At 34.6% G+C, this 27,660-nt stretch overlaps 1 protein-coding gene and 1 pseudogene across 4 annotated transcripts in view; both read right to left on the reverse strand.

Annotated features, from left to right (window-relative positions):
- Positions 1 to 27,660, reverse strand: part of Grid2 (glutamate ionotropic receptor delta type subunit 2) — a 1,411,364-nt gene that overhangs the window by 658,056 nt on the left and 725,648 nt on the right. For all 4 annotated transcript variants that reach the window (XM_021734724.3, XM_078021917.1, XM_005337550.5 and 1 more), the window contains exon 4: positions 10,924 to 11,129. In XM_021734724.3, the coding sequence (XP_021590399.1) occupies positions 10,924 to 11,129 (206 nt within the window). The remainder of the gene's footprint in view (positions 1 to 10,923; positions 11,130 to 27,660) is intronic.
- LOC101965484 (actin, cytoplasmic 2 pseudogene) lies at positions 16,011 to 17,180 on the reverse strand (annotated as a pseudogene).

The raw sequence follows: 27,660 nt of genomic DNA on the forward strand, positions 1-27,660 counted from the left end.
TAAAAAGAAAATCTGAATCAAATACATATCTGCCATCATAAATAAGACAAAATAACAAGTGTTGGTGAGGAACTGGAATATTAGAACGCTTTTAGTTGCCACCAGTAAGAGTCAAGTTGAAGTGACACTTCAGAAAACTAACAGTATCAGTGTGAACATATGACATGTCTTATGTATACTTCTCCAGCTAGTAATTCTATATTTAGGTACATACCGCAGAGAAATAAATACATATGCAAAAAAAGTATGAAGAATCATTATTCATAAAAGATAAACTTGGAAAAACTAACAACAGAAGTTGCATAAACTGTGGCATATAGATACAATGAAATACTTTGAAGCAATCAGAATGAATGAATTTTTCATACATACTTTATGGGAGAATCTCATAGATACAGTGCTGAGCAGAAGAAAGGAGTAAAAAATTATATACTAAATGATTCTTTTTTTAATTTTTAAAATTTGTTCTAATTAATTATACATGGCAGTAGAATGCATTTTGACACATGGAGTATAACTTCTCATTCTTCTGGTTCTACATAATGTAGAGTTACATGGGTCATGTAATCATATATGCAAAAAGGGTAATACTGTTCCATTCATTCTACTGTCATTCTTACTTCCACACTCCCACCCCTCCTTTGACTTCCCTGTATCTAATCCAAAGTACCTCTATCATTACCCCCCACTTATTGTGAATTGACATTGGCATATCAGAAAAAATATATATATTTGGCCTTTGGTTCTTTGGTATTGGCTTATTTTGCCTAGCATAATATTCTCCAGTCCCATCCATTTACTGGCAAATGCCATAATTTCATTCTTCTTTAAGGCTGAATAATATTTCATTCATTGTGTATGTGTGTGTGTATATATATATATATGTACGTATACATATATATATACACACCGCAATTTCTCTTAAATGATTCTTTTCATATAAAGTTTAACATCAAATACTAGTTTATTGCCCGCCGCATCCAGTACAGCAGTAGAATGATTAATCCATGCAGGCAGTAATCTGGATTAAGAAAATTAATCAGAAATTATAGAAATAATTTAAAGATAAATTTATTAATTAAAGTGGGGAATGGTGGGTAACCAACCCTGGACAAAACTGGATCTGACAACAAAATGGATGGAGCCCGAGTAGTCATTTATGTGGATAGGCACACCAAAGGGATTCAGTGAGGAGCTTCTACAGGAAAACAGGATAACTGTGGTGAGAAAAAGTTTTGGGGGCTTGGCAGGTTACATCCATCTCCAGGTGGCTGCATTTGAACCTATGGCTGTAAGGTAAGGCAAGGTGTCGGTATAATCTGGCCTTTCTCAATCCAAGGAATTCACGCAGGACTTCCCAGAAAAGTAGCCTTCTTGCCTTACGATGACTCAAACAGACCCATAATTCATACATGGCTTCCAACACTAGTTTATTGTGTTAGAAGCCAAAATGCCCTTGACAAGGATCATAGCTACGGGGTGTATAGGAGGAACATGTGGGAATAATAGTTATGTTCTGTTTCTCAGTCTTAATGTGGGCTGTAAATAACATTGTTGAGTTGTAAATACTTATAGTTTATTCTATTATTTATGAATGTTTTATTTAAAAATATACTTTAAATACATAACAGTCATCTATTAACACAGTATGATCAGAGAGATTTTCATGCAATGAATATATTTTGGAAAAAAATTCTTATCATATTTTCCTTTTTAAAATACCATTACAATAGTTTCATCTTTAAAACTATACATTGCTTAATGTCCCCAGGTAATTCCATTTAGAGAAAAAATATGTTATTTAAATAACTATTATAGTCATCTGATGAGGAGGACTCTTTCTAAATCTGTTGAGACAAGTTACTTTCACTTAGATGCTAAACTTTCCCAGAGGCTTATTTATGGGAACTGCTAAAGTAGTTGAAGAAAGTAACCTTGTCTTTCTGTTCTTTGACAGTATCAAATTTTATTCTTTCTGAACCTAGGATATGGTACAATAGAACAAAAACTAACTCATCAGGTAGGTGTAAGGGATAAAAGACATTACTTTTTTTATTGTGAAGTAAAAGGATCTCAGGTAAAAGTGGCATTCCTTCCCAAAAATTTGAAGAGAAAATCCTACATTAGAAATGATAGTCATTGTCATTCAAATACTAAACCTTCCTGTTTTCAAATAATTGATATATCTTATTTGACCTGAAAACTAGAAAACCCTGGCCAAAATATTCTTATTTAAGTAGGAATTGTATATTCTTTCTGGAAAGAATATAACTTGCACAACAACAAATGAAACACCATTCCTATACAAAAACTTGTTCTTTCAAAATTTCATTCCAATTCATACTTAAAATAAAACCATGTAAACACTCCTGTTTCACTATATTCATTTCAAGGACACTCACACTTACACTGTGACAATTTTCTGCAGATATCACAGCAGGTTGATTTACTCAGCTGTTCATAACTGCAGTATTTTTAATAAAGCTCTGAAACTCTTAAATAAGAGGTGGAACACTAACTGTAGATATTTAATGTATTGAATTTCTGAGACTTCAAAGGAAACATAATTAACTCAATGCCACATAATTGCTCCAGGGACAGAAAAATAAAGATGCAAACAGAACTGATATGCCTATTTTTCCCCTCAGCAATTAAATAACAATGGTAAGTGAGCAATTTCTTCTTTAAAACTCATTTTTTTTTTACTTTTATTATTTCCTTTGAACATTACAATAACTTTTCACACCAACTTATGAAGTATAGTGAACAGTAAAGTTAGAGATCTGTTATTGCCCTCATTGACCAGCATCTCTCCCCTCTGCCTCTCCTTGTCTTAGGTGTTTACTCAACTGGGTTGTCTTTCTGCCCCCCTCATAACCTTTTGTTCCTCTATCTTTCCTATTATCCCAATCCATCCATGTCCTTCAAGCTTCATTTGTCTCTCTATCCATCATAAACTCCATGGTAAGGTAATTTCTACAAATACTTCTCTTAGAATCTGACAATCATGAACCACTTTGACCCCCTGAAAACTTACGTTTACCAGTTTCAAAGTCTGGTACACCAACCATTCCTACCATCTACTATGGGTACCAACTGCAGAAGTGTTGAACATTGCTAGAAGGAGTTACAGAACAGTATTGATTAGATCCTGACAGGCCTTTAATTTTCTCAACAGTCAACATAGAATTGACCAAAATGTTACATGTTGTATATTCTGACTGAAAATGTTATGATTTCATATTAGTTCTTAAAAACTATAAAAATTGTTTTTAAAAGTCTCTTATGTTTCTTTAATTTTAATCTCTAAAAATCTGGGAAAAAAATTTTTTTTTGGAACTTTCAACTCAAGAAGGTCAAAAGGGATGATTCTTAGGCTGGGGTTGGGCCTTAGTGTCAGAGTGCTTGTGTGAGGCACTGGGTTCAATTTTCAGCACCACATAAAAATAAACAAATAAAATAAAGGCATTCTGTCCATCTACAACTACAAAAACAATAAAAAATAAAAGGGATGACTCTCAAAATCCCATTAAAATATGCAGTGAATGGATATATAAAGCAATGACCATGAGGAAAAAGAAAGGGGCCATAGAAAGGCATTTTAAAATAAATTACTGAAAAATAAAAAGCAGAGATTGCAGTGATACGTAATGAAACATGTGTGAGGAGCCATAGATTAGAAACCATCATAGGGGGCAGCAGCTAAGTACACAGACCTCTATCCAAGCTCTACAAGTCTTGATACTTAGAACTGTCAGGCCCAACACAGGGTAGAAATGAGCTGAGGATGTGAAAATTCTGAGAATACAGTTGATTTTTGTCATTTGCAGAGCTAATGTTCTACAAAATTCCCTGTGACTGAATTAGTGAATGCTATAGTATTGTTCATTGGGGAACTACCGATTGTGGTTCCTGTAGATCTCTAATTCTGTACATTTCTACTTAAAGTTACTTTATTATATTTTGTTATTTTATTAACATTGAACGCAGTAAAAGGTCCTATAAGTCACGTCTGAATAATGCTTATCTAACAGCCCCTTTCTCTGTAAGGCACATGAAAGGTTTTTTTGTGTCTTTAGGGAAACTGTGTAGCACTTCAGCAGTTTTTAGGGCATTTTAGGCAGCAAAATCACACACACGCACAGGCACAAAAATTTTAAAAATAGCCCAAAATAGACGGGGAAGGCTGTTTATTTACAGTATGAGAATTGAAACAAGAATGAAGAGGGTGGCTTTTGACCTTATCTGGGAATATGGTCTGTTGGAGAACTCAAATTTTTGCAACTCTGAAAATAAGTGATCACAAAATCACCCTAAGTATTGATTTTTTAGTTATACATAAATTTTAGTGACTAGGGAAATTGCTAAATATGGAATTAGTGAATAAGGAGGATGTATGTTGATTCTCTTGGGGACTTCTCACACACTGTCATGTGCAAAATGTCCCTGAAAGTGACAGTTTGTTCTTATGCCAAAAACAAACAAACTTAAATTGTCTTAAAGAAATAGGTGTAGTTGAACTTTCTGGGGGTGAATGGGGGCAACTAATGTTAGCATTGTAATGTAGAACTAAGATAGCACAATCACACACATGCAAAATCTAGTATCACCTCCAATAAAATGTAAATGTTCTGTCTGCTCAATTTAAATGACTGAGAGCCAGAGTACAATGAAGCAATGCTATCAATGTTATGAGGTAAGTGATGTTTAATCTAGGCATTTATAATTAGCCAAGTTATTCATCAAGGATGAAGTGAGAATAAATACACATTCATAAATGAAAAGCGTGATAAATTAAACCTCCCACATACTCTCTCTTAAAAAGTTACTTGAAGATAGTCCCCGGAAAAAAAGGAAACTAAAAAACGATCACACATGGATCCAAGAATTTGTTGCTCTGACCCACAAATTTTTCAGATATAAAGGAAATGCCAGAAAAACAGCAGAAAGAATGGGCTCTGAGAGGGAAGGATCTGTGTGAAGGAATCAGGGAATTTTATTTGCTCAGAAAGATAAGAATTCAAAACTTAAGCAACCAATAAAGATGAAATTATGAAAAAGTAAAAAAATAATAATTCAAATGAAAATTCTAAAGGTGAGAAAAACATCAACATAATCTTACCTTAATATTTTATTATGTCATGAAAAATATTAATAATGATAAAAATAAGTATATTGGTGGATTTTTTTCTTATAGAATTGACTTTTAGCTAAGATATGAAAGTTTTATTTATGGTTATCAAATAAAAGATAAGTGTTTCGAGCACACTATATATAAAAGTAAAACTGTGAATCATGGAAGTTGGAAGGGGAAAGTAGAATTGTGAAAAACATCTTTATACATACTATTCTGTCTCTACTAGGCAGTACACGAATCAAGATATACTGGTGTCACTTGATGTTTTTTAAAATTGTTGTAACGTTGAGAGGAGTTAATATGGATGAAGTAGATGAACTAGTATTTCATTTAACAAGTCAGAAAAGAAACAGGAAAAAAATAAAATAGTAAGTCAATGAATAATATCACCAGAGTAAGGAAAAAAAAATTAAAGAGCTAATGAAATATTATATAAACACTAAAACTATCAGGGGCACTTCATATATGTCAAAGGGAAAATCTCCTGTTAAAAAAATCCAGAAGGAGAATTTATACCTAGTATGCTATAATTTCTGTAAAAAAGACTAAAAAAGTATGTGTGCGTGTGTGTGTGTGCGTGTGTGTGTGTGTGTGTGTGTGTGTGTGTGTGTGTGCTGTGTTCCTGAAATTCACAGGAGACATGTTATATGCTTTAGGAGAAGAAAAACACATGTTTGAGGAGTGGTGGCAGGAAGTGATCCTCTTAAAACTTTAAAGCTTGGGCTATATGAATGCACAGAATATTCAAAAGCAAATGCAATTAAAATTAAAAATAAGTAATTCTTTAAAAAACAATTAGAGGTAGAAAGAAAAGAATTGAGTGAGGAACTCTTTTTTTTTTAATCAAAAAGCTTTGTTTGAATTAGATTTTTTTACCTCTGTCAACGTATTACATATGCATACAAATATACATAGTCTGAATTGCGGTTTACCCCATTGCCTGCCTGATGAATTCTTATTCTCTTTTCAAGATTCTGGGAGAAGAAACTTCTCTGTGAAACTTGTCCTGACCATGTCAACTTTTCAGCAGAGTCAATTCTCTTACCAGATTCTAGGAATCCCATTTACCCATCACTAGGACAGCGTTTTTCTTTTACATTTTATTATTTAGTTATATGACTGCCTCTTCCACTGCACTGAGCAATTCTCTAGGTCAGGTACTATTTTTCTTTGTGTCTGTAGAACCTGAGTGCATTCTTTTGAATTCAGAGCTGCCTGCTGTTTCTGTGAACTGCTTCCAGCAGAGATAGGGTCAGCCTGTTCTCTGAGCAGGGGAAGGACTCCTAGGACCCATAAGAAAGCAGAAACAAGCTGGACAGTGTCTGAAAACAGCTCATTGGGAAACAGGAAGCACTATGCAGATCAGAAAAGTATAGCTAGTTTAGGTTGATGTGGAGGTGGCTCACATTCTTTCTGTCATTCCTATATCACTGTGTGAGATAACTGTTGTTTTAGAGTTAGATTTTTTTTTTAGTTAGATTTTTGTTTTTGTTTGTTTGTTTGTTTTGGGGTCTCTCTGACCAAAACACCTGACAAGAACAATTTAGAGGAGAAAGTTTATTTGGATCCTGTGGTTTCTGAGGTCTTAGCCTACAGATGGCCAATTCCATTGTTCTGGGCCCAAAATGAGGCAGAACATCATGAGAAAAGGATCCAGTGGAGAAAAGCTACTCAGTTTATGGCAGCCTCAGGAAAGTAGTAAGTGAGGTCGGGGTCACAGAGAAGATTCAGGCTTCTAGCATACACCCCAGTGACATCTCCTCTGGCCATGCCCCACCTTCCTACAGTTATCACCCAGTCATTCCATTCAAAGTAGTATGGACTGACTAGGTTATAGCTCTCATAATCTAATCATTTCACCTCTGAATATTCCTGGATTCAAAGAAGCTTTGGGGGGATAGCTCATATTTAAATCATAGTAACTATGGAATAAATTTGTTCACAGCTTGGAGACAAAAATTAGTGATTATAAAGAATTTAGGGGAAAAAATGGTGACTGAGTAGAGGAAAGCAGAAAAGTCTCTCAAGAAAAATCACATACATAGATGTTATGTGTTTGGGAACAAAGATGGAAGCAATAACTTATTACAAGTATTTGAGAGTCTAGGAGAGGGGGCCAAAATAAGAATATAAGTCAAAATCATATTGGTTGAATGGATTATGAGAAATACAAGGATGGTCAAAGAAAAAAAAATTTTTACAAGTCTAAAATAATTCCATCTACCTTTGAAATAGTAATTCTAGATTATTGGTCATGGGTAGTCCTTCCCTGGCAAAGTTTCACAAATTCTACCACCAGAGTCTTATCAATGTTCCCTCTTCATTTTACAATTATACTTTTTAACTGCTTGGTATACCAAGGCCTATATAAAATGGCTCAATAATTTTTTTTTTCCTAAAAATGAGCCATTTTTTTCTGTTGCTGGTATTCAACATATAGGTTTTTTTTTTTTTAATTATCCATAATTTGTCTTTACTTTCATTACCAAACCTCTAAACAGAGTGCTCAGCACACCCACCTTCATCCATTATTTCCCTGGCCCTTTGTAATCTTGCTCCACCACTTTCCCTATTTTCCGATTTTCCTGCTTCTTGGGTTGTATTCTTCTCCTTTCTTTGCCTAATCCAATTCCATATGTCTTTTAATGCTCAACTCAAGCCGCACCCCCTTTGGGACCCAAGCTCCTTCCTCAATAATTCCACAACCACACACTTTACCACTGAAACTGGATGTGAGGTGGTTCCACACTACTACAGGTGGCCCTGTAGCTCCAGATGGATGTGAGACCTGCCCTTACTGCATCCTCTAATGCTGACATTCTATTTCCTTCCCTGGTACCAGACTAGAAACCTGAAGAGAGGTACTGGATCTTCATAAGCATTGCTACAGCCTAGCACAGGATGTAGGTTAAACTGGACAATAAATCAATCTTTATTGCTTTTAAAAAACTGACATCTCTAACCCTGATCTTTCTCCTGAACTCAAGTTGTACACTTGCAACCACCCTTTTTGAGAACTATGATTAAGCACACAGGCTCTGGAGACAGACTACTTGGAATCAGTTCCAGAACTACCTCTTATTAGTTGTGTCATCTTGACTAATTAATTAACATTTGAGTGCCTAATTTATAATAAACCACGGATAATGACAATACCAACTCAAAGGTTTTTGTATGAGAATGAAACGAGTTTATTGTTTATAAAAACCTTAGAAATTAATAAGTAGGGAGAAAAACAGTAAATAGTAAGAGGAGTTAGGAACAAAATTGTTAAAATACAGTTATAATCACCTGGGTAGGACACTTTGGCTCAAACACCATATGTTTCAAATTGAACTCTAAATCCTTCCTCTGTGAGCAAATAAGGTTGTTTGCTCCTAACCAAGAATGACATCTGTTACGGGTTAAATCATTGTTTTCATTGCCATCTACCATGCAGAATTCACATGCTGAAGTCCTAACACTCAATATTTAGAATTTGACTCTGTTTGGATATAAGGCCTTTACAGAGGTAATCAAGTGAAAATGAGGTCATTAGGGTGAGCCCTAATCCAAAATGAGTGGTGTCATTTCAAAGGGGAAGTTTGGACAGACATGCAGATGGAAGATGATCTGAAGAGACTTAAGGAGAAGAAAGCCATCTACCCGCCAGAGAGAGAGAGGAGGGGTGGGGGGGTGGTCTGGAACATCTCCTTCCCTCAGAGTTCTGAGAAAGAACCAACTTAGTTAATATCTTGATTTCGGACTTCTAGCTTCCAGAACTGGGAGACAATAATTTTCTGTTGTTTGAGACACCTGGTTAGTAGTATTTTGTAATGGAAGCTCTAACAAACCAGTACTATACCATCATCTCCTGGAATCCAGGTTAAAAACTCCACATTCTCTGATTTTCCATTTCCTGGCCACTTGAACTCTTGACAGTCTGCCCCTGAATGACTCTCACTCCTATGGATTTGTGTCCCACCACCACCAGTTCCATCTTCTCTGTCTGAAAGGGAACCATTCCACCTCATGGCTCCCCAGCTGTCAGTTCTCAATAGGAAAGTCTGAGCATGCCATCCCCCATTCTCAGCCCATTGCTTCTAAATGTTCATTAAAGAGAGATCAACTGTTGTCCTGGCACAGGGCCTTTGCCATCTGGGGTAAAAATTCTCATTTCAACAGTATATACTACTGCTCTTCCTCATGCATCCCGCTATTAATCTACACAAAACTTTACTCTGAGCATACAATGAAGGGGTGTGTGCTCATCTTGACATAATTTTCACATTCGCAGGCACTTTTTGTCCATTTTTTTCCCCTAGACAAAGTGATCTAGAAGTTTCTATTTCTTGAATATTTACTAACTGCCAGGTCTCTCCCTGCCTAGCACCACTTTTTAATATACTCCATAGGGTATCTTATTAATCTACATTATTCTCTTAATCTGCTTAAACCAATCTTATTCTCATTTTACTGATAACAAGATGGAGACTCAGAAATATTAAGTAATTTTTCTATGACTCATAACAAGAAAGGAGCTGAGATGGACTTACACTTGTCTTGTTATAACACTTTTGTGAATTCCTACGCAAGATACAAAGTGAATGAAGTCTTCTCTGGTGACCACTGATGCTGCTACTTCATTTACTGGTTTTTCCATTTTGATTTATATTAAATATCTTCATACTTGCTTTTAATATTCTAGAATATTTTGTGTTTCTTGAAAGAATCAATTCTAAAACTAAAAGTGTTCTTTCAATTGTGGAAAAATCTAACGTTTGATGATATTAAGTTATTTTATAAACTCAAAATGTAAAAGTTCTTTATTTATCCATAACTGCATAATAACATTCTGTGTTAAAATAAAAAATTGATATTTCTGATAGTTTCCATAAGGTTTACCGTTCTGTGATTTATATTTTGCTTCAAGATTCTTGAAAACAATTCTATTACAGAGCATCAAAGAACTTCTAACACTTCTTAATTTATAACAGGACTTAGAAGGTAAAGAAACCATAGGGCTGAAGTGAGGAAAAAAGTATGAACAAAATACAGTCACCAAACTTAGAAACACCATGTGACATATGAATGTCATGATCAGTTCTATTACTAGACAAAATTAAAATGGAAGTAAGGCTAAAATGGCTTGATAATAATCCTTTGCAAGATAATCACAAGCATTTCGGAATAAAGAGATGTAACAGCAATCACTGGAAAGTCCTGTATTTACAGAGCTTTAAATCTTCTAACCAAATTAGCAGCCACAGTTAAAAAGTTGAGGATGTGGCATCATAAAATGTGCAATGGTCATCACTTTGCTTAGTTTCATGCAGTTTTAATTACTTGTCTTCGTACAGAGTTCCCAGAGCAAAAGTAAATCTGTTATATATTTTTTTTAAGTAATCATGTTTAAGCAATCACATTCTATTCAAGTAAATCTTTTCTCAGAAGTAAAATTTTAACTTGCAAATTTAAGTATTAGTTAGCTGTACCCTTGTGAATTCATTCGTTACCTTGATAGATCTATTCAGGTCAACAGCACTTTTCAACCCTCATAAGATTTCTTAAAATTGTCCTGGCTTTGTGCCTAAATATACATAAATACAAACATTCTCAGCAATTAACTGGACAGTATGGGGTAAATGTGATGTGCAAAGAATTCGCTGTGCTTCCTCCATTAGTGTTAATGAGAGTTGAGCAGCTAATTCCCTCACTCTGCTCTTAACTTTCACTCCTCTGCAGGGCTCATTCCAAAGTATTTAGTTTTTCCACCATACCCCCACTGCATGATGATTTTTACTTACCTCACTAATGAAGGACTTGGCTGTGGCAGGATTCATAACAAGGATGGCTCTCCTAAGAGTGTCTCGATAGCGATTCAATTCCTCTATCCTCATGGTATCAAAGAGAGTGGTGATCATTTTATTGATGTTGTTTTCTACCTTTTGAAGTGCAACGTCCATTCCTTGCTGAGACACTTTGTCCAAAAACTCTTGTATTCCACGGATATCTAGGAATATTTAAAGCCCACCAAAGTTTGAGTTACAACACAGAAGGGAGTCAAAAGTTATTTCACTAATATCAGAATAGTTTATTGTTCCACGTTACGTGGGCTGTCTAAAATTACTGAGTATCTGATGGAACTCTCAAATATGTTTGTGGTTTGACCCCATAGATTGTGTGTCAAAAATGTAATTATTTTAAAAATGGATTTCTATATATCCATTTAGAATTCTAAACTATCTTAACTCTGAAAAATATGAGCATAGAATGAAAGGAGGTAGAGAGAAATTTCCTTTACTAAAGTATGGAAGAAGTAAAGTAACTCTATTTTACTTGGCATTAAAGAATGGTATGAATATCACTGATGACAGATGAATATGAATCAAGGTTACCAGTATTTCTTAAAATAAATAGCAATATCATTAAATTGACATTTATAATCTAAATAAATAGCAACAGTGTTTTAAGAAATTGTCTTTAAACCATATTAGGTCACTTGGACCACAAGTAAAGTATCTGCATTTTGGTCTATTTTATCAGTACTACCTCCTTAGCTTAAATTTGAAAGACCTGGTAGAATATAGCTTTCTTTTTAAGAGTATAAAGAATACACCATGTATGTAAAACAAATTTTAAAATACATTTTAGCATTTAAGAAAACATTATAAATGGTATCACTTTTAAATGAATCTATAAAATATTCACACATCCATTCTAAAATAAGAAAAGTTCTGAAAAGTTACCAAAAAGTCCAGTGTTTACTTCACATTCAAATAAAGAAAGTAAAATCCAGTCTAAATAAAGAAATTAAAAATGTACACTTGGATATATATTTTACATACCAATAAGTATCTGCATGTTATCAATATGTCTTTCTAGTGCCCCTTTAGATGTTTATAGTAGGGATTTAAAGTGCTAAATATGATTGGAAGGTGTACTATGCACAAAATCTTAACTTACAAGGTAATAAGTCCAGGGTATAAAACAGTTTAAAAGAAAAATAATTAGCAAAAGTTTGAAACAAATAGGATTTAGGAACATATTATGAATAGACTGTATCTTAAAATCCCTAATTGAGAGTATCTTAAGCCTCTCAAGGGGAATAATTAATACAAAAACACTAAATAAGCCCAAAGAACCAGAAATAGCTGTAAAATTAGAAACTTACAGGTAACAAAATTTTACATTTGCAAAGTTTCAAATTAATAAAAACTTTTATTTCTTCTTATGTTGCTTTTCTTTTTTAAATAAATAGGCTATATTCACTTGTATGATGACTCACAGTCTTCAGAATAGACATCCTGTATAAATTCTACCTTACATTCCTCATTTCTAATTATATTAGAAACCCAAGCATTGAAGCAGGTTAAAAGGACAAAAGGTTCAGCTAGAGCAGAACAAGAGATAGAAGATATGGAATATCAAAGGTATTGTGTGCTCATTAAATATTCAACTTGGAAAGTACTTAAAGGTGTAAAACATTGGCACATGGATTAAATAAAGGATTAGTTCTAATGGAACTTGGTAGCCACAGGCAGAAGTATTACATCAGGACTTGAACACATTCAACATGTATTTTCTACCTTTGGTGTGAATATCCTTTGAATATTTAAATTGGCAAGTATGTGTGTATACGAAATCCAGTGTAGGGTCTAACACATGAGAGGACAGTTCCTATTGTCAATAACAGCACGTTAACTGTTATGCTTCTCCACACATTAACTGACTATGCTTCTCCCACCCATAATGCAGTTGCCTAAAATCAACTGATAGCTGGCTAACCCAAAAAAGCAAGTATGAAATCCAAGGTAGCTTTTGGGATGCAGTTGTTAAGCAGTAATAGTTTTGCTTATAAGAGAGGAGAGTGACACTAAATACTCATGATAAGTAGCAATTGCTAAGTGCAATGAGAGAAGGATCTGAATCATGCTATTAGCTGCTCTGTGTAAAAGAATCATTAAAAGAGAGAGTAGGACTTTGGTTTTGTTAATTAAACATGAAGATTACCATCACAATTATTCAGTTTCATTATCTGTATGCTGATTAGTTGGCAGTTAATGAACAAAGTTCCAAGGGTTACAGAAATAAAAATGACATGATGCTTGACCTCAAGGAGCTACCAGGCTGGTACCCCTCTGACTAGTGCTATTTATTGAAAACAATAGTTTCAGTAGTTCCAAGTAATTATTAATTCTACTGACTAGATGATTTTATAATAGCAAGGGTTGGGGGCTCATTAACTGAGTTATTAAACATAAGATTAAGGGGAAAATAAGACTTTTCCCTGGGCACGACAAAGGAATTTGTAGTAAGCAAAAGAAAGGCCGCCCTCAAAATGCCCACATTGTAACCTCCATAATCTGTGAATACACTAGGTTACCTGGCAAAGAGGGATCAAGGATGAAGACAAAAATTAAGGTTCTTAATCAGGTGAATTTAATATAGAGAGACCAACCCATATGGGTAGAATCAGTGTAATCTTGGGCCCTGATAATTGGAAGAGGGAGGCACAGGAGGAGCAACGGGGAGAGCAGATCCCTTAAGAATGGGTTGAGATGCAGTTGTTGCTGCCTTTTTAGTTAAGGGGAGGGGAGCAAGAGTGAAGAAAGGTGGGTGGGCTGGTAAAAGTGAGGAAATGGATTCTCCCCTAGGGTCCTCAGAAAATAACACAGCCTCACTAGTACTTTGATTTTAGCCCAGAAGCCAAACTATCCAACTGTACTTGTGTTGTTTAAGTCTCTAATTATGGGGTAATATGCTCACCAGCAATAGAAACTTACACAGAACTATGCTTTGATTTTTAAGTCAGCATTTTTCAAATTTTGGTCCACTGAATTTTATTTACGAATCATTTTGAGAACTTGTTGAAAATGTCTGAGCCCATCCCCACTCAGAAACACTCTGGACAAAAATCCAGTGATTTTTCCTCACTTGATGGTTCCTAAGAGACCAACTTGGGAACCAGTGCTCCAATTTCTTAACTTTGTGTCACAGGCTCCTTTGAGAAAATTCATGGTGGTTATGAATTCTCTCTTTCCCCAGTAAATATACATACCCAACACAATCTACACAGTTACGTATTATATTTTTATCTAATCTGCTTGCTTCCCTTAAGCATAGTTATTGAAGGACCCAGATTAGTATTTTGTTACTACTTTTAGGGATTTTTTTTTTCTTAGAGGCTTTTACCTCCTATATAGGTCTGTTAACTTGGAATAAGAATAGGAAATAAGATATTAGATATCCCATGTTAACCAAATAGTGCATACATTTCATTTAAATAGACATTTAAAATAAAAGTGTTAAGAAACATTACAAACATGTAAATACCTTTCCCACTAACCTTCAATCATTTTCAGTTACTAGTCAAACTCAAGTCATCCTGCAGCTTCAGGAAAAACATACCAAATTGTAGAAGGTTGGGTTCTCATGGATGCCAACTTTGAGATGGAGGTTAGATAACAGAAAGGTGATTAGGGACTGCTCTCAGGAATCACTCTTGTACATAAGGAAAGGGAGCAAAGAGGATATTGCAAAGAGATGTGGTGCTGTCATTTGGTCTCAACGAACCTCCGAAGGGAGCTCTGGAGGCCTGAAAGTCTTCAGAGTGAACCCAAGGTAGGTAGGTCTAGAAGAAGGAGAGGCTTTTTAACACTGCATGGATCCTAAGTAGTTCTCCACAGGTGAAGGCAATTCCTGGGGAGGGTAGTCAGCTGCCAGTACTCCCAACAGTTGTGGAAATAGGTCCTCCAGTTTTGAACGGGGATTTGAGGGAAAAGATCCAAGTCTGAAATTTTCCTTACATTTTTGGGATCAAAAAATATTGTTTTGTTTTTCAGGAAAAATGATGTGAAAATCCCTGTTATGTTTAGTCACAATTTCCGTATCCTTTTCTTGGGGGGTGGATATTGGGGATCCAACTCAGGGGCACTCAACCACTGAGCCACATGGTGTTTTATTTAGAGACAGGGTCTCATGAGTTGCTTAGCACCTCCCTTTTGCTGAGGCTGGCTTTGAACTCCTGATCTTGCTGTCTCAGTCTTCCAACCTGATGGGATTGCAGGATCGAACCACCACATTTGGTTTCCATCTATCTTTTTTAAAACAACTTTTCATCTAAGGGGAAATAAAACTGCATTTTATACCACAAAATCAGGTTTGAAACTTGGAATCAAGTTCATAATTGATAGCTTCTGTTTTTGTGTTTCCAGTGTTCTTTCTCCTTTTTTCAAATAATAAGATGCTATTTTCCCCTTTTTTTTTTTTTTTTTTGTACTGTAGCACTTTATTTTTCCTTACTCAATGAAGTGTTGCTGGGGCCTAATGTTCTCCCATAACAGTAGAAAACCAAAAATTTGTCATCTGATAAAGAATTAAGTACAAAAAAACCTTACATAAATTAAAATGAATAAATTTACAGATATAAATGCAAACTGTTTCTAACTCAAGGCAAGTAATAACCAATGGTGGTCAGGCGGGAGAACATTGGTAAGAACGGAAACTGGGTCCTAAGGCTCGGACTTTCCCACCCTGTTGGACCACAAGAAGTGACAGCTGGCCCAGGAACTCTTGCCAGCCACAGCAATCCAGGAAGTCTGTCAGCTGACACATGAATACCCTGCACAGATCACTGCTGTGGTCTCAGATTCGCTAAGCCACGTACTTCTCTCCTTTATGCACGCTCTCACCTCAGGTACCAGGTGACCTAGCCGCATGGACTAAGGGCTTAAATCACAGATATGCACAGGGCATTAAACATATACCAAAGGAACAGTTAACTTGAATACAAGGTCAAAATCAGCAACGAGTTCTACGTTCCGGTGCTGACATCAGATACAAGCTTCAAGAACAATTTCTTTTCAAAGGCTTATTCTAGGTTCAAATTTGCCAGAGCAAATTTATACTTCAGATTCAGCACATGCAGCAGGTGCCTGGCACCTGCTCAGTCCATCTAGAAGCATTTGCGATGGACAATGGAGGGGCCCCACTTCTACTCCTGCTTGCTGATCCACATCTGCTGGAAGGTGGATTGTGAGGCCAGGATGGAGCCACAGTTCCACACAGAGTACTTGCGCTCAGGGGGAGCAATAATCTTGATCTTCATGCTGCTGGGGACCAGGGCTGTGTTCTCCTTCTGCATCCTGTGAGCGATGCCGGGGTACATGGTGGTGCCGCCCGACAGCATGGTATTGGCATAGAGGTCCTTGCGGATGTCCACGTCACACTTCACGATTGAGTTGAAGGTGGTCTCGCGGAGGATTCCATACCCAGGAAGAGTGCCTCTGGACCCTGGAACTGCTTGTTGCCGATGGTGATCACCTGCCCATCAGGCAGATTGTAGCTCTTCTCCGGGGAGGAGGAGGATGCAGCAGTGGCCATCTCCTGCTCGAAGTCCAGGCAACGTAGCACAGCTTCTCCTTGATGTCACCCAGGATCTCCCGCTCGGCCACGGTGGTGAAGCTGTAGCCGCGCTCTGTCAGGATCTTCAGGGAGTAGTCTGTCAGGTCCCAGCGAGCCAGGTCCAGATGCAGGATGGCGTGGGGAAGGGCGCAGCCCTCGTAGATGGGCACTGTGTGGGTGACTCCGTCACCAGAGTCCATGACAATGCCAGTGGTGCCCCCAGAGGCGTACAGGGACAACACGGCCTGGATGGCCACATACATGGCTGGTGTGTTGAAGGTCTCCAACATGATCTGAGTCATCTTCTCTCTGTTGGCCTTGGGGTTCAGGGGGGTCTCGGTCAGCAGCACCGGGTGCTCTTCGGGTGCCACGCACAGCCCATTGTAGAAGGTATGGCGCCAGATCTTTTCCATATGGTCCCAGTTGTTGACGATGCTGTGCTCGATGGTATACTTCAGGGTCAGGATGCCGCGCTTGCTCTCGGACTGACGTCACCCACATACGAGTCCTTCTGGCCCATGCCCACCATCACACCCCAGTGGCACCGGCACCCGACGTTGGAGGGCAACATGGCCCGGGGACCGTTGTCGCGGGCAAAGCCAGATTTGCACATGCGGAAGCCATCGTCAATGAGGAGCGCAGAGATTTCCTCTTCCATTGCGATTGGCGGAGGACCGGTGGCGAGCAGCAGGAGGACGCGGAGCAGAGGCCAACAGCAGCGAGTGACACAAGATGTCATTTTTCATTTAAGAAATAAACCTGTTCCTGTTCCCTGTATTCCATACGTGCCCAGCTCTCGACCTTATATTACTGGACGGTCCTGTGGTCTTGAGCTGGTTCATTTGGGCGCTTCACAGCCTTGCCTAAATAATTAGTTTAAGAGTAGTTATAGCACTGAAGCAGAGATTGATAGAGATAATGTAAAACAAATGGTCTTTTTTTGGTAACACAAGTTGTAATATAGTTTGGGATTGCAGGAGCTAGGAGGTCTAGTGAGAAAGTACCTAAAGAGAAACAGACATAGCCAGCTCTTCTCCCAACTGCAAGAGTCAATTAAGAAAAAAAACAATTCAAAACCAGTAGCTTAGTTTTAAGTGAGCTTCTGTCACTTGCAAGAGGAAAGGTGTTGACTACCATATACAGATATGATACATAATTTTTAAAAATGTGGTAGTTTGATAACGATGATGCAGGCATACTTCCTGTACTCAGAAAATTTCCATTTTAGAGGAGGAATAGACATTTATGCAGGAAATTATGTGTTAATGTGATATTGCCGAATATAGGCAATGTAACAAGGAATGAAAGCATGGGGAAAGTAGTAACCACCTACAGCTTACCTACAAGGGGAGCCATAACCTCACCTAATTACTGGGATTCCTGATAAAAAGAAATAGGATGTGTATCATGTTAAAGCAGTTTTTAAACTGTAAACTTCTATGCAGTGTACATTTTCATTATCAATTTCATTAACCTCAGGCAAAAGTTCTATTTTCACTTATTTTTCTGCTATTTTTTTCTTTAGACAAATGAAAAATGGAAGAAAATCTTGATAAGAAATAAAAGTTGATCTCTATAACATTCTTAGAACTTAATATTCTAGCAATCATCAATTTCTCTGTTATCTAAATTGTGTTACCTACTTAGGCCAGCTTCCCACAACAATTCTTGAAGATGTAGTGTCTGATTGGAACTTAATGATTCATTTTATTAAATCATGTAAAATGACTATATTATGATCTCTAAAGTAAGATTAATTTTAATCTTTTTACTGAAAGTGTTTTATATGAAAATAGATTACAGTAGAGAAATCTTAGTATTCGAATTTAATATAGAAATGCAATTCTAACCTGACCCTAGAAAGAAATCATAAATATGATAAACCAGAAAAATAAGACTAGTACATGATAAGCCAGATACATGATATGTGATGTTACACCCCATACCATAGTCAGCATCCATATAGATGACTTTCTAAAACAATCATTGTGCCAATCACTAGGAAAAGTACTTGGAAGAGAATCTTGAGTAAAATGAAAACCCTTGTTGTCATTGAGGGTACTGTACATACCACCAGATGATAACAGAAACTCAATTACCACAGCATAATCTTGCAATACTACTCATTTTGAAAATTAAAGTTCTAATTTTGCTAAATGTTGGGGAATTCTCCAGAAAACATCAAAATGATAATTTATGGTCTGATTTTTGTATTCAAATATTACCTTTAAAATATTGAATTCAATAAGAAAAGAGATCTGTCACAAAGTTTGCATATCTAATTTTTCCTCTATTCATTTCTTTTCCTTTGAGTAGATTAGGCACATTTAATCATTTTGATCATTTAATGAACTGAAGACCTCAGTTTGAGCGGGAAGACTTCAGCACTGCACTTATCCAATCTTGGCATATCTGAAATTATTACAGTATGACAACTTTTAAAAATTTAGGACCTTGTGATTTTCTCTCTCTTTTTTTTTTTGATAAAAAGAAATCCTTTTACTGTTCGATACATGAGATCTATCATTGAGCTGCATGAATTCTTCCCAACATGTGAACAGCAAAGCTAACTCTACATAAGACTTGTGTTCTGAGAAAATAAAACTTTTTGGTAATGGACAATTTTTAAAATTTGATTTAGGAGAATTCTCACTTCAAAAATAATTGCAGTCATTTAGTGAGTACTTTTTTTGGCACTTGTGGTACATTTTTTGCTTTATATTTAAAACTAAAGGTAGCAAATGGTGTGAGTTTGAGGTGATATAGTATAGCAATTGTGACCCATTGATGACATTTTTTTCTTTGTTAAGAACTTGGGATTTGTAAGTTCATAGGTTTTCAGTATGAGAGTCATCTTTACAATAATGCTGATCAATATTTTTAAAGGACATTTTACTAATGAATAAATCCAAAGTAGTCAAAAATATTTTTATAGAATTGACATACTATATACTAATGCAAAAGAAATAGTTCAATAAACTGCTTGCATTAATTACATGCTTACTGATGCACATTTAAGTAAATGAGAGAACTGAAAGCTGGAAAGTAGCCAAATGGGTAATAAACAGCTTTAAAACTGTCAAGAGAGAAAGTCAATAATATTATACTCATCAGACATTTGAAAACACCCTCAGGGTAATCATAACCATTTCCAATCAATTAAGAGGAATGTGTCCATTTTATGGGCTTTGATTAAACCTACATCAAGATTGCCAAGAATGTTATCATTTTTAGAAATGAATTTATGAGGATGGACATCTTATTTTTGTTTCACACGGGTCTTCCATGTGGCAATTAAGTTGCAAGAAAAAATGGTGACACAGTCAAGGTTAGTGCTTAAGTACATCAGGTTGCTTGCTGGAACTGACCCTTAATTTGGAATACCTAAATCAATGTTTTCATTATTCAGAAGAACTCATAAATAACACATTTGTGAATCCCCTAAATTTGAAATTTTTATTATTGTACATGGTGTTGTCAAAACGTATGTATTTCTATTTTTAATGATTTGGTCATTTCTATGCTAAGGTATTTTACTTTATCAATACATTATGCATATTTATGCTTCTGCACAAATTAGTTAACAAATTACAGCAGAGATTTATATATGGTCAAAAACCTATTGCAGAATAGAAAAAAACCTACCCTGTAACTATAAGAAAAATGTCAGAACAGCTAAGATAACAAAACAATTTTTTTAGGTGAAGAAAACAAAATTGAACATATTTAAACTTAAAAGTGTGTTTTAAAATATTTTAAATCTTGAATTTTAATGAAAATATAATCTCCTTAATTTTATTCTTATAAGGATAATTTCCTTCAAACAAAATAAGGAAGTGCATGTGTTTATGTGTTCCTATCCTCACTTGTCCATTTCGGGGACTTCATGAAACTCAGATTGGTGCTTTAGAACCCATCCTTATTCCTGACCAAATTACTCGGTTCCAGGATTGACAAAAGACCCAAACAGAATATAAGACTTGATATCAATGATATAAATTTATATAAATAGATATAAATCCATATATGTGATATATTGCCCAAGGAAATTTCATCAGTACTATCCTCTGTAAGGATGCCTAGTGTTGCCTAAGAATGAAGCCAACATATGATTGAGATAGAGGTGAAGATTTGGTTAAGAGACTGTCTAACCACTTTCAATAAGCTCATGTCTTTATGTTGTTACTGAAATAAACTGCTTAGCTGCCTCTCATCCTTGTATTTTCCAGTCTTCCCAACTGGATCATCTGAACTGATTTATCAATATATCCTTCCTAATATTAGGCTGTGGGTCCAATATTATTCTTAGATAAATGAAATTCTAAAAAATCCAAGTAGTGCATTTGAAGAGCACATAAACTTTATGGCTTGTGCCATTCTAATATATCAATTACGTTACGTTCTACTAGTCTAGAAATTTAACTTTGTTCTCATAAATACTCTCAGAGAACAAAACTCTTCCATTGAAGTCATCTGTCTTCTTTTTATTTCTACTCTAAGGACCAGCCCCTCTTATAACTTTCTGGTTTCTATGTTATGTCAGTTGTCAGACTCTTTAAATCTGGAATTTATCCTTTGACTAGTATATCCATCTTAATTTTTTGCTTAGGCTTCTCAAGATAGTGAGTCTTCTTGGATTACTGCCAGTGGCCTCTCATGAGTCTGCTTCAATACTAGCCCATGTATTTAATAATACTTTTTCTTGGAAAGGATTTGGGTGAAAATATAAATATCATGCTAAATAAATTGAAGTTGTTTTAAAATTAGAAGAGTTGGTCAACTATATAATGGGTGACATATTAATATATAGCATACATTTTAAAAAGGAAAAATTATGAGACAACAGAAAAAAGCCCAAGTATTTTATATTGCTAAACAGAGGTATAGGTCTCAACTCTCTCAATATTGACAAGACAGCATGTGGCATTTTATGTGATCAATAACTGTGTCAGGTCTTATACAGAGAGATCAGACAATTCGAATAGCTAAGGACAAAGACATTCTGAAAGTTGGAACACATGAAATGAACATTGAGGTGAAAAAAAATGAGATATCTTAAATGTTTATTTCAAAGTGTATTTATTATATCCCAGTGTTATTATCAAGATAACAAATATTCTATTACCACCGAAATTTATCTTTTGCTCTTTGAAGAAAATCTACCTCAGATGCACATCAACCACTTTCTGGTTTGTAACAAGGTATTTTTAAAATATTTGCTTTTTTATGAATAAAATTATAGAGTATGTATATTCTTTCTTTTTAATTTCAGGATTCTTTTATTCAACATTATATTGTTATATGTCTCCATAACTCATTACTTACTATTACTGAATGATATTCCACATGGGCACATGAAAATTCATTTAATCATTGTTAATTGATGGGCATTTGGTTTATTACCTGATTTGAATCAAAGAATGCTGCTGCTGCTGCAACTATCCTTATACAAGAATTCTCCTTTCTCTGAAGTTGAATGGCTGGGTCATATAGTAAGTGAATATTTAACTTCATGAAAAAATACCAAACTATCCAATTGCTTGTGTATTTCAGAATCCAACAGCCAGAGTACAGGAGTTGCTGTTCTGCCATATACTATAGTCAATATTGGCAATCTCTGTGTCTTCAGCCAAACTATTACAGGTTAATATTTCAATATAGTTTTAGTTTGAATTTTCCTATAGTTTAAGAAGGTGACATATTTCTTGTACTTGTCATTTACGTACCTTCTTATGTGAAACACAAGGCTTTTGTTCATTTTGTAGTGTATTTTGTTCTCATACTATTGCTTTGTTAGAGTTGTCAATATATATTGTATGAGACTTTTCAGAGTCTATATATTTAAATATATATTTAAATAACTTTTCTTGATATAAGTATTGAAATGTATTTCTTAGTTTGGATTCATCTGTTTTCTTAATGTTGACTATTATTGAGCAGGAGATTTTAATTTTGATTAGGTCCAAACTAAGTTATTGCTTGCTTTTTTAATTAGTTCATTAGTTCATTTATTTATTCATTTAAGTAATCTTTGTATATTCCAAAATCATAAAATCATAAAGCCCATCTCTGTTTCCTTCTAAAAAATTGCTTATTATTATGTTCAGTTTAGGTCTACAATAAAAATTGAATTACATTATGTCTTTGATGGGAAATTAAAAAATGTTTTTTTAATTTTTTTTTATTTTTCATGTAGATACCTAATTGGTTCAGTATTATTGGTTACAACTACTTCACTGGAATGCATGCCTCATGCTTCAGTGCAAAGATGTCATACAGGTATCAAAATCTTTCAGGGAACCAATAACTCACCTAATGTGCAAGAGAATACACCAGAAAACAACCACATAGTAAGTTATACATGCAAACTCTCAAAAAGAAAATTTTAAATAGTAATTTTAAGGACACTGAATAAACTTCAAGAAAAGACAGAAATAATTCAATAGGAGATACTTAGCAGAGAGATTAAGGGAACTTAAAAAAAATCCTTGAACTGAAGTGTACATTCAGCAAAATGAAAGATGAAATAGAAATCATCAATACTAGATTATAACAAATAAAAGAGTCAATGAGCTAAAAAACAGGCTATTTTCTCTATAGTCAATTTTATACAATTTTATAGTATCTTGCCATTGGGAAGAATAAAATTGACTATGGAGAAATAAAATACAGAAAACGATGAAGATTAATGAAAAAAGCCTATGGAAAATTTGAAGAGAATTAAAAGGGCAAATATTCAGATTATTTGGGTTCCAGAGGGGTTTCAGAATGCCAAAGGGGCAAAAGCTTATTCAAGTTTATAATACTAGAAAATTCCACATGCAGGAAGGTCAAAAGTCACTAGTAAGAGTCAACTCAACCAATTCTACTGAAGACATATTATAAACACATTATCAAAGTTTAAAGACAAGAGATTCTCAAAGCAAGAAGAGAAAAGCAACAAATTATATAGACAGTGATATTGTTTAGACATGAGATGTTCCTCAAAAGTTTATGTATGAGAGAATGCAAGGAAGTTTGGAGGTGAAACGATTGGGTTATGAGAGCCTTAACCTAATCAGTGCATTGATTCATTGATGTGGAGTAACTGCATGGTAACTGAAGACATATAGGGTGTAGTTAGAGTAGTTGGGTCGCTCAGGGCATGCCTTTGGGATTTATACTTTGTCCTTGGTGTCCCAGCTCTCTCTCTGATTCCTTGTTGCCATGTCCTGAGCTACTTTCCTTATGCCACACCTTTCTACCATGATGTTTCACCTCATCTTGATCACAGAGCAATGGATGAGCAATTGGCTATCTATGGATTGAGGCCTCTGAAACTGTAAGCCCAAATAAACTTTTCCTTCTCTATGCTGTTCTGTCAGGTACTTTGGTCAAAATGATGTAAAACTGACTAAAACATAAGGTATTCAAATTCATCTGACAGATTTCTCAACAGAAATTTTACAGGTCAGAGGGGAATGGGATGAGATTTTTACAGTTCTTAAAGACTGCCAAGTAAGAATACTGTACTTAAATAAGCTATCTTTAGAAATGAAGAAAAGACAGATATTCCCAGACAAAGAAGAGCTGAAAGAATTTATGAACACCAGACCTGTCATACAAGAAATGCTAAAGGGAATTCTTCAAACTGGAAGAAGGAGATGCTAATGATTAAGAAGACAACATTGGGAAGTATAAAATTGACTGGAAAGAGTTACTACAAAGACAAATACAGAAAGCTCTAATATTGTAAACATGGTGCACATACCATATAAATTTTTTAAAAACAGGACAACTAAAATAATAATAACTATTAGTTTGTTAAACAAAAGGAAATATAAAAAGGTATAAAATGGTACATTAAAAATTCAAAATGTGAGGAGGAATGAAGTATAAGCTTAGAGGTGTTTATTATTACTTTTCACCTTTTTGTTTGTTTCTTTTCATATCTTATGATAAATGGCAAGATGCTATAATTTCAAAGTAATTAGTTAGAACTAAAAGATGTTTTTGCAAGCCCTATGGTAACTACAGTGCAAAAACCTATAAAAGGCACACCAAAACTAATGAACATGAATCATAAAACACTTCTGGAGACAAGCCTTTAACCATAAAGAAATACTGAAGAGAAGCAGACAGGAAAAAAGGAACTACAAATCAAAGACACAGAAATAAGTTCTTACTTATCAATAATGGCTTTAAATGTGAATGAGTTGCAGTATCTCATTAAAAGACAGAGATTGACTGAATTGATAAATAAAAACAAGGCCCAACTTTATGTTGCTTACAAAATATTTATAGCCCAGCTAAGAACACATGTAGACTGAAAGTGAAGGTATTAAAAAAGTTATCTCATGCAAATAGAATAAATAAATAAACAGGGGACTTTATCATTCTACTTTCACAATGGTTAGGTAATTCTGAGCAAAAATCAACAAAGAAATGGCAAAATTAAACTTTATTCTAGATCCAATGGACCTAACACACATCTATAGAATATTATAACAACTGAAGTCTATATAATTTCTCAACAAGACATGGAACATTCAACAGAATAGATCATATGTTTGCTATAAAAAAGCATAAACAAATTTTTTAAAACTGAAATCATATTCCTCATTTCTGACAACAATAAAATAAAATTGGAACTCAGTAACACAAAAATTTAAACTGCATCAGTGCATAGAAATTATATTTAAAAATGAAATGAAACAAAACAAAACAAAACTCCTAAAGAACCCAATGAATCAAAGCAGAAATTAGGAAGAAAAATAATAGCAACCTATGCCTACCTACATCAAAATATAAAAAAGTTCTCAAATAAACAACAAATCATTGTACCTCAAGATACAAAAACACTAAATAGAGACTAAAAACAGAATATAAAGAAAAATGAAAATTTGATCTTTTGAAAAGACAAACCAAATAGACAAACTCTTAGCTTAGAAACACAAATATAGAGAAGACTCAAATACAAATGTATACAATCAAAGATGAAAAAGAAGATACATTATAACAAACATCATAGATGTAGTTAGGATCCTTAGAGACTATTATGAAAAAGTTGTGTCAAAATTTTCATAATCTAAAAGAAATTATTATATAAATACACTTTACCAAGATAAAATAATGACAAAATAGATAACCAATACTAAATAACAATATTGAATTAGTAATAAAACATTTCTCACCAAAGAAAAGTCTGGATCCAGGTGACTTGATTGCTGAATTCTATCAAACATTTATGAAATAACTAATATAAATTCTCAAATTATTCCCCAAAATATAAAGAGGATTGAATTATTCTAAACTCACTGTACAAAGCCAGGAAGATTCTGGTACCAAAACTAGATAAGAAAAACAATAGTGTGTGTGTGTGTGTGTGTGTGTGTATATATATAACTATATTTAAATTTTTTTAATGTAGATGCACTAATCCACACAAAATATTAGCAAACCCAATCCAATAATACACTGATAAGAAGATCAATCATTATCAAAATGTATTTGCCCCAGGGATGTGAAAATGATTCAACAGACAAAAAATTAACAAATGGGATCACATCAAAAGAATTAAAGACAAAGATGATATAATCATCCCAGAATACATAGAAAATTTTTGAAAAATTTGATATTCCTCTATGGTAAAAATACTGAACAGATAATGTATAGAATAAACATACCTCAACATAGCTGGGACCATATATAACAAAACTGAATGGGAGAAAGCTGAGGCTTTCTCTCTAAGATCTAGGATATGATAATGATACTTATTTTCAAAATTTTATTGAACATAGTATTCAAAGTCCCAGTTAGTGGAATAAGGCAAGAGAAAGAAAGAAGGAACAACTAACCAGAAAAGAGAAAATCAAATTATCACTGCTTGCAAATGGCATGATCCTATTGGTAACAAAAACCCCAATGATTCTACCAAAAACCTATTAGAACTAATAAGTAAATCCAAGAAAGTTGCAGTATGTAAAATCAATATATGAAACTAGTACCATTTCTATATGCCAATAGTGAATAATTTAAAAAAGAAAGAGAGAAAGAAAAGTCATTTACTATAGCTACAAAAATATAAGTGCTTAGAAATAAATTTAAGTGGTGAAAGAGCTCTCTAGTGAAAATTGCCAGATATTTATATAAGAAATTGAAGAGGACCTACAAACTGGGAGAGACATCCTATGTTCATGGACATGAATCAATTGAAATGTCCATACTATTCAAAGTAACGTACACATTTAATGAAATTCCTACTGAAATGCCAATGATATTTTCTCAGAACTTGAAAAATACAATCCTAAAATTTATTTGGTACCCAAGAAACCATAAACAGCAAAGCCATGGTGAACAAAAAGAACAAAGCAAGAGGCATTATACTACTGCAAACAATACTACAAAGTGATCATAAGCAAATAGATATGGTATTGGTATAAAAGAAGATATATGGACAAAAGGAACAGAATAGAGATACCATAAGTAAACCTGTGTAACTACAGTAAAATGTGTTTTGACAAAGGTGCTAAAAACATACTTTGAGAAAATGACCATCTCTTTCATATATATTTATTTATTTAATAAATAAAAGATTTTAATAAATAATTAACAGATTTTAATAAATTTGACCACAGTAAAAGAGAATGATCTCTTTTCCAAAATACCAGATCTTCATTTCGTTTTTCTTTTGTATTCTGTTTTTAGGCTCTGTTTAGTGTTCTTGTACCTTGAGGTACGAATAAATGAAAGGTGGATGTACACATTCAGAATAATAAAACTAGACCCCTAGCTCTCACCATATACAAAAATCAAATAAAATTTTACTAAAGATTTAAAGATATGATCTAAGGTATAAAAATGACTAGAAGAAACTGTAGGGGACATACTTCAGCACATTGAAATGGGCCAGGATTTTTTTAAAAGACCTCAGATCCTCAGATGCACTGGAAACAAAAGCAAAGATAGATAAATGATACTGTGTCAAACTAAATAGATTCTGCACGGCAAAGAAAGAATCATCAAAGTGCAGACACAAGATATAGCTACACAGAAGGAATGTTGGACTATGTCACATTAGAGAGACAAGTGGGCGGGGAGGAGTCGGGTGTGGTGGCGCAGGCCTGAAATCCCAGTGGCTCTGGAGGCTTAGACAGGAG

Source organism: Ictidomys tridecemlineatus, chromosome 9, assembly GCF_052094955.1.
Source record: "Ictidomys tridecemlineatus isolate mIctTri1 chromosome 9, mIctTri1.hap1, whole genome shotgun sequence".
NCBI classification, from domain to species: Eukaryota; Metazoa; Chordata; class Mammalia; order Rodentia; family Sciuridae; genus Ictidomys; species Ictidomys tridecemlineatus.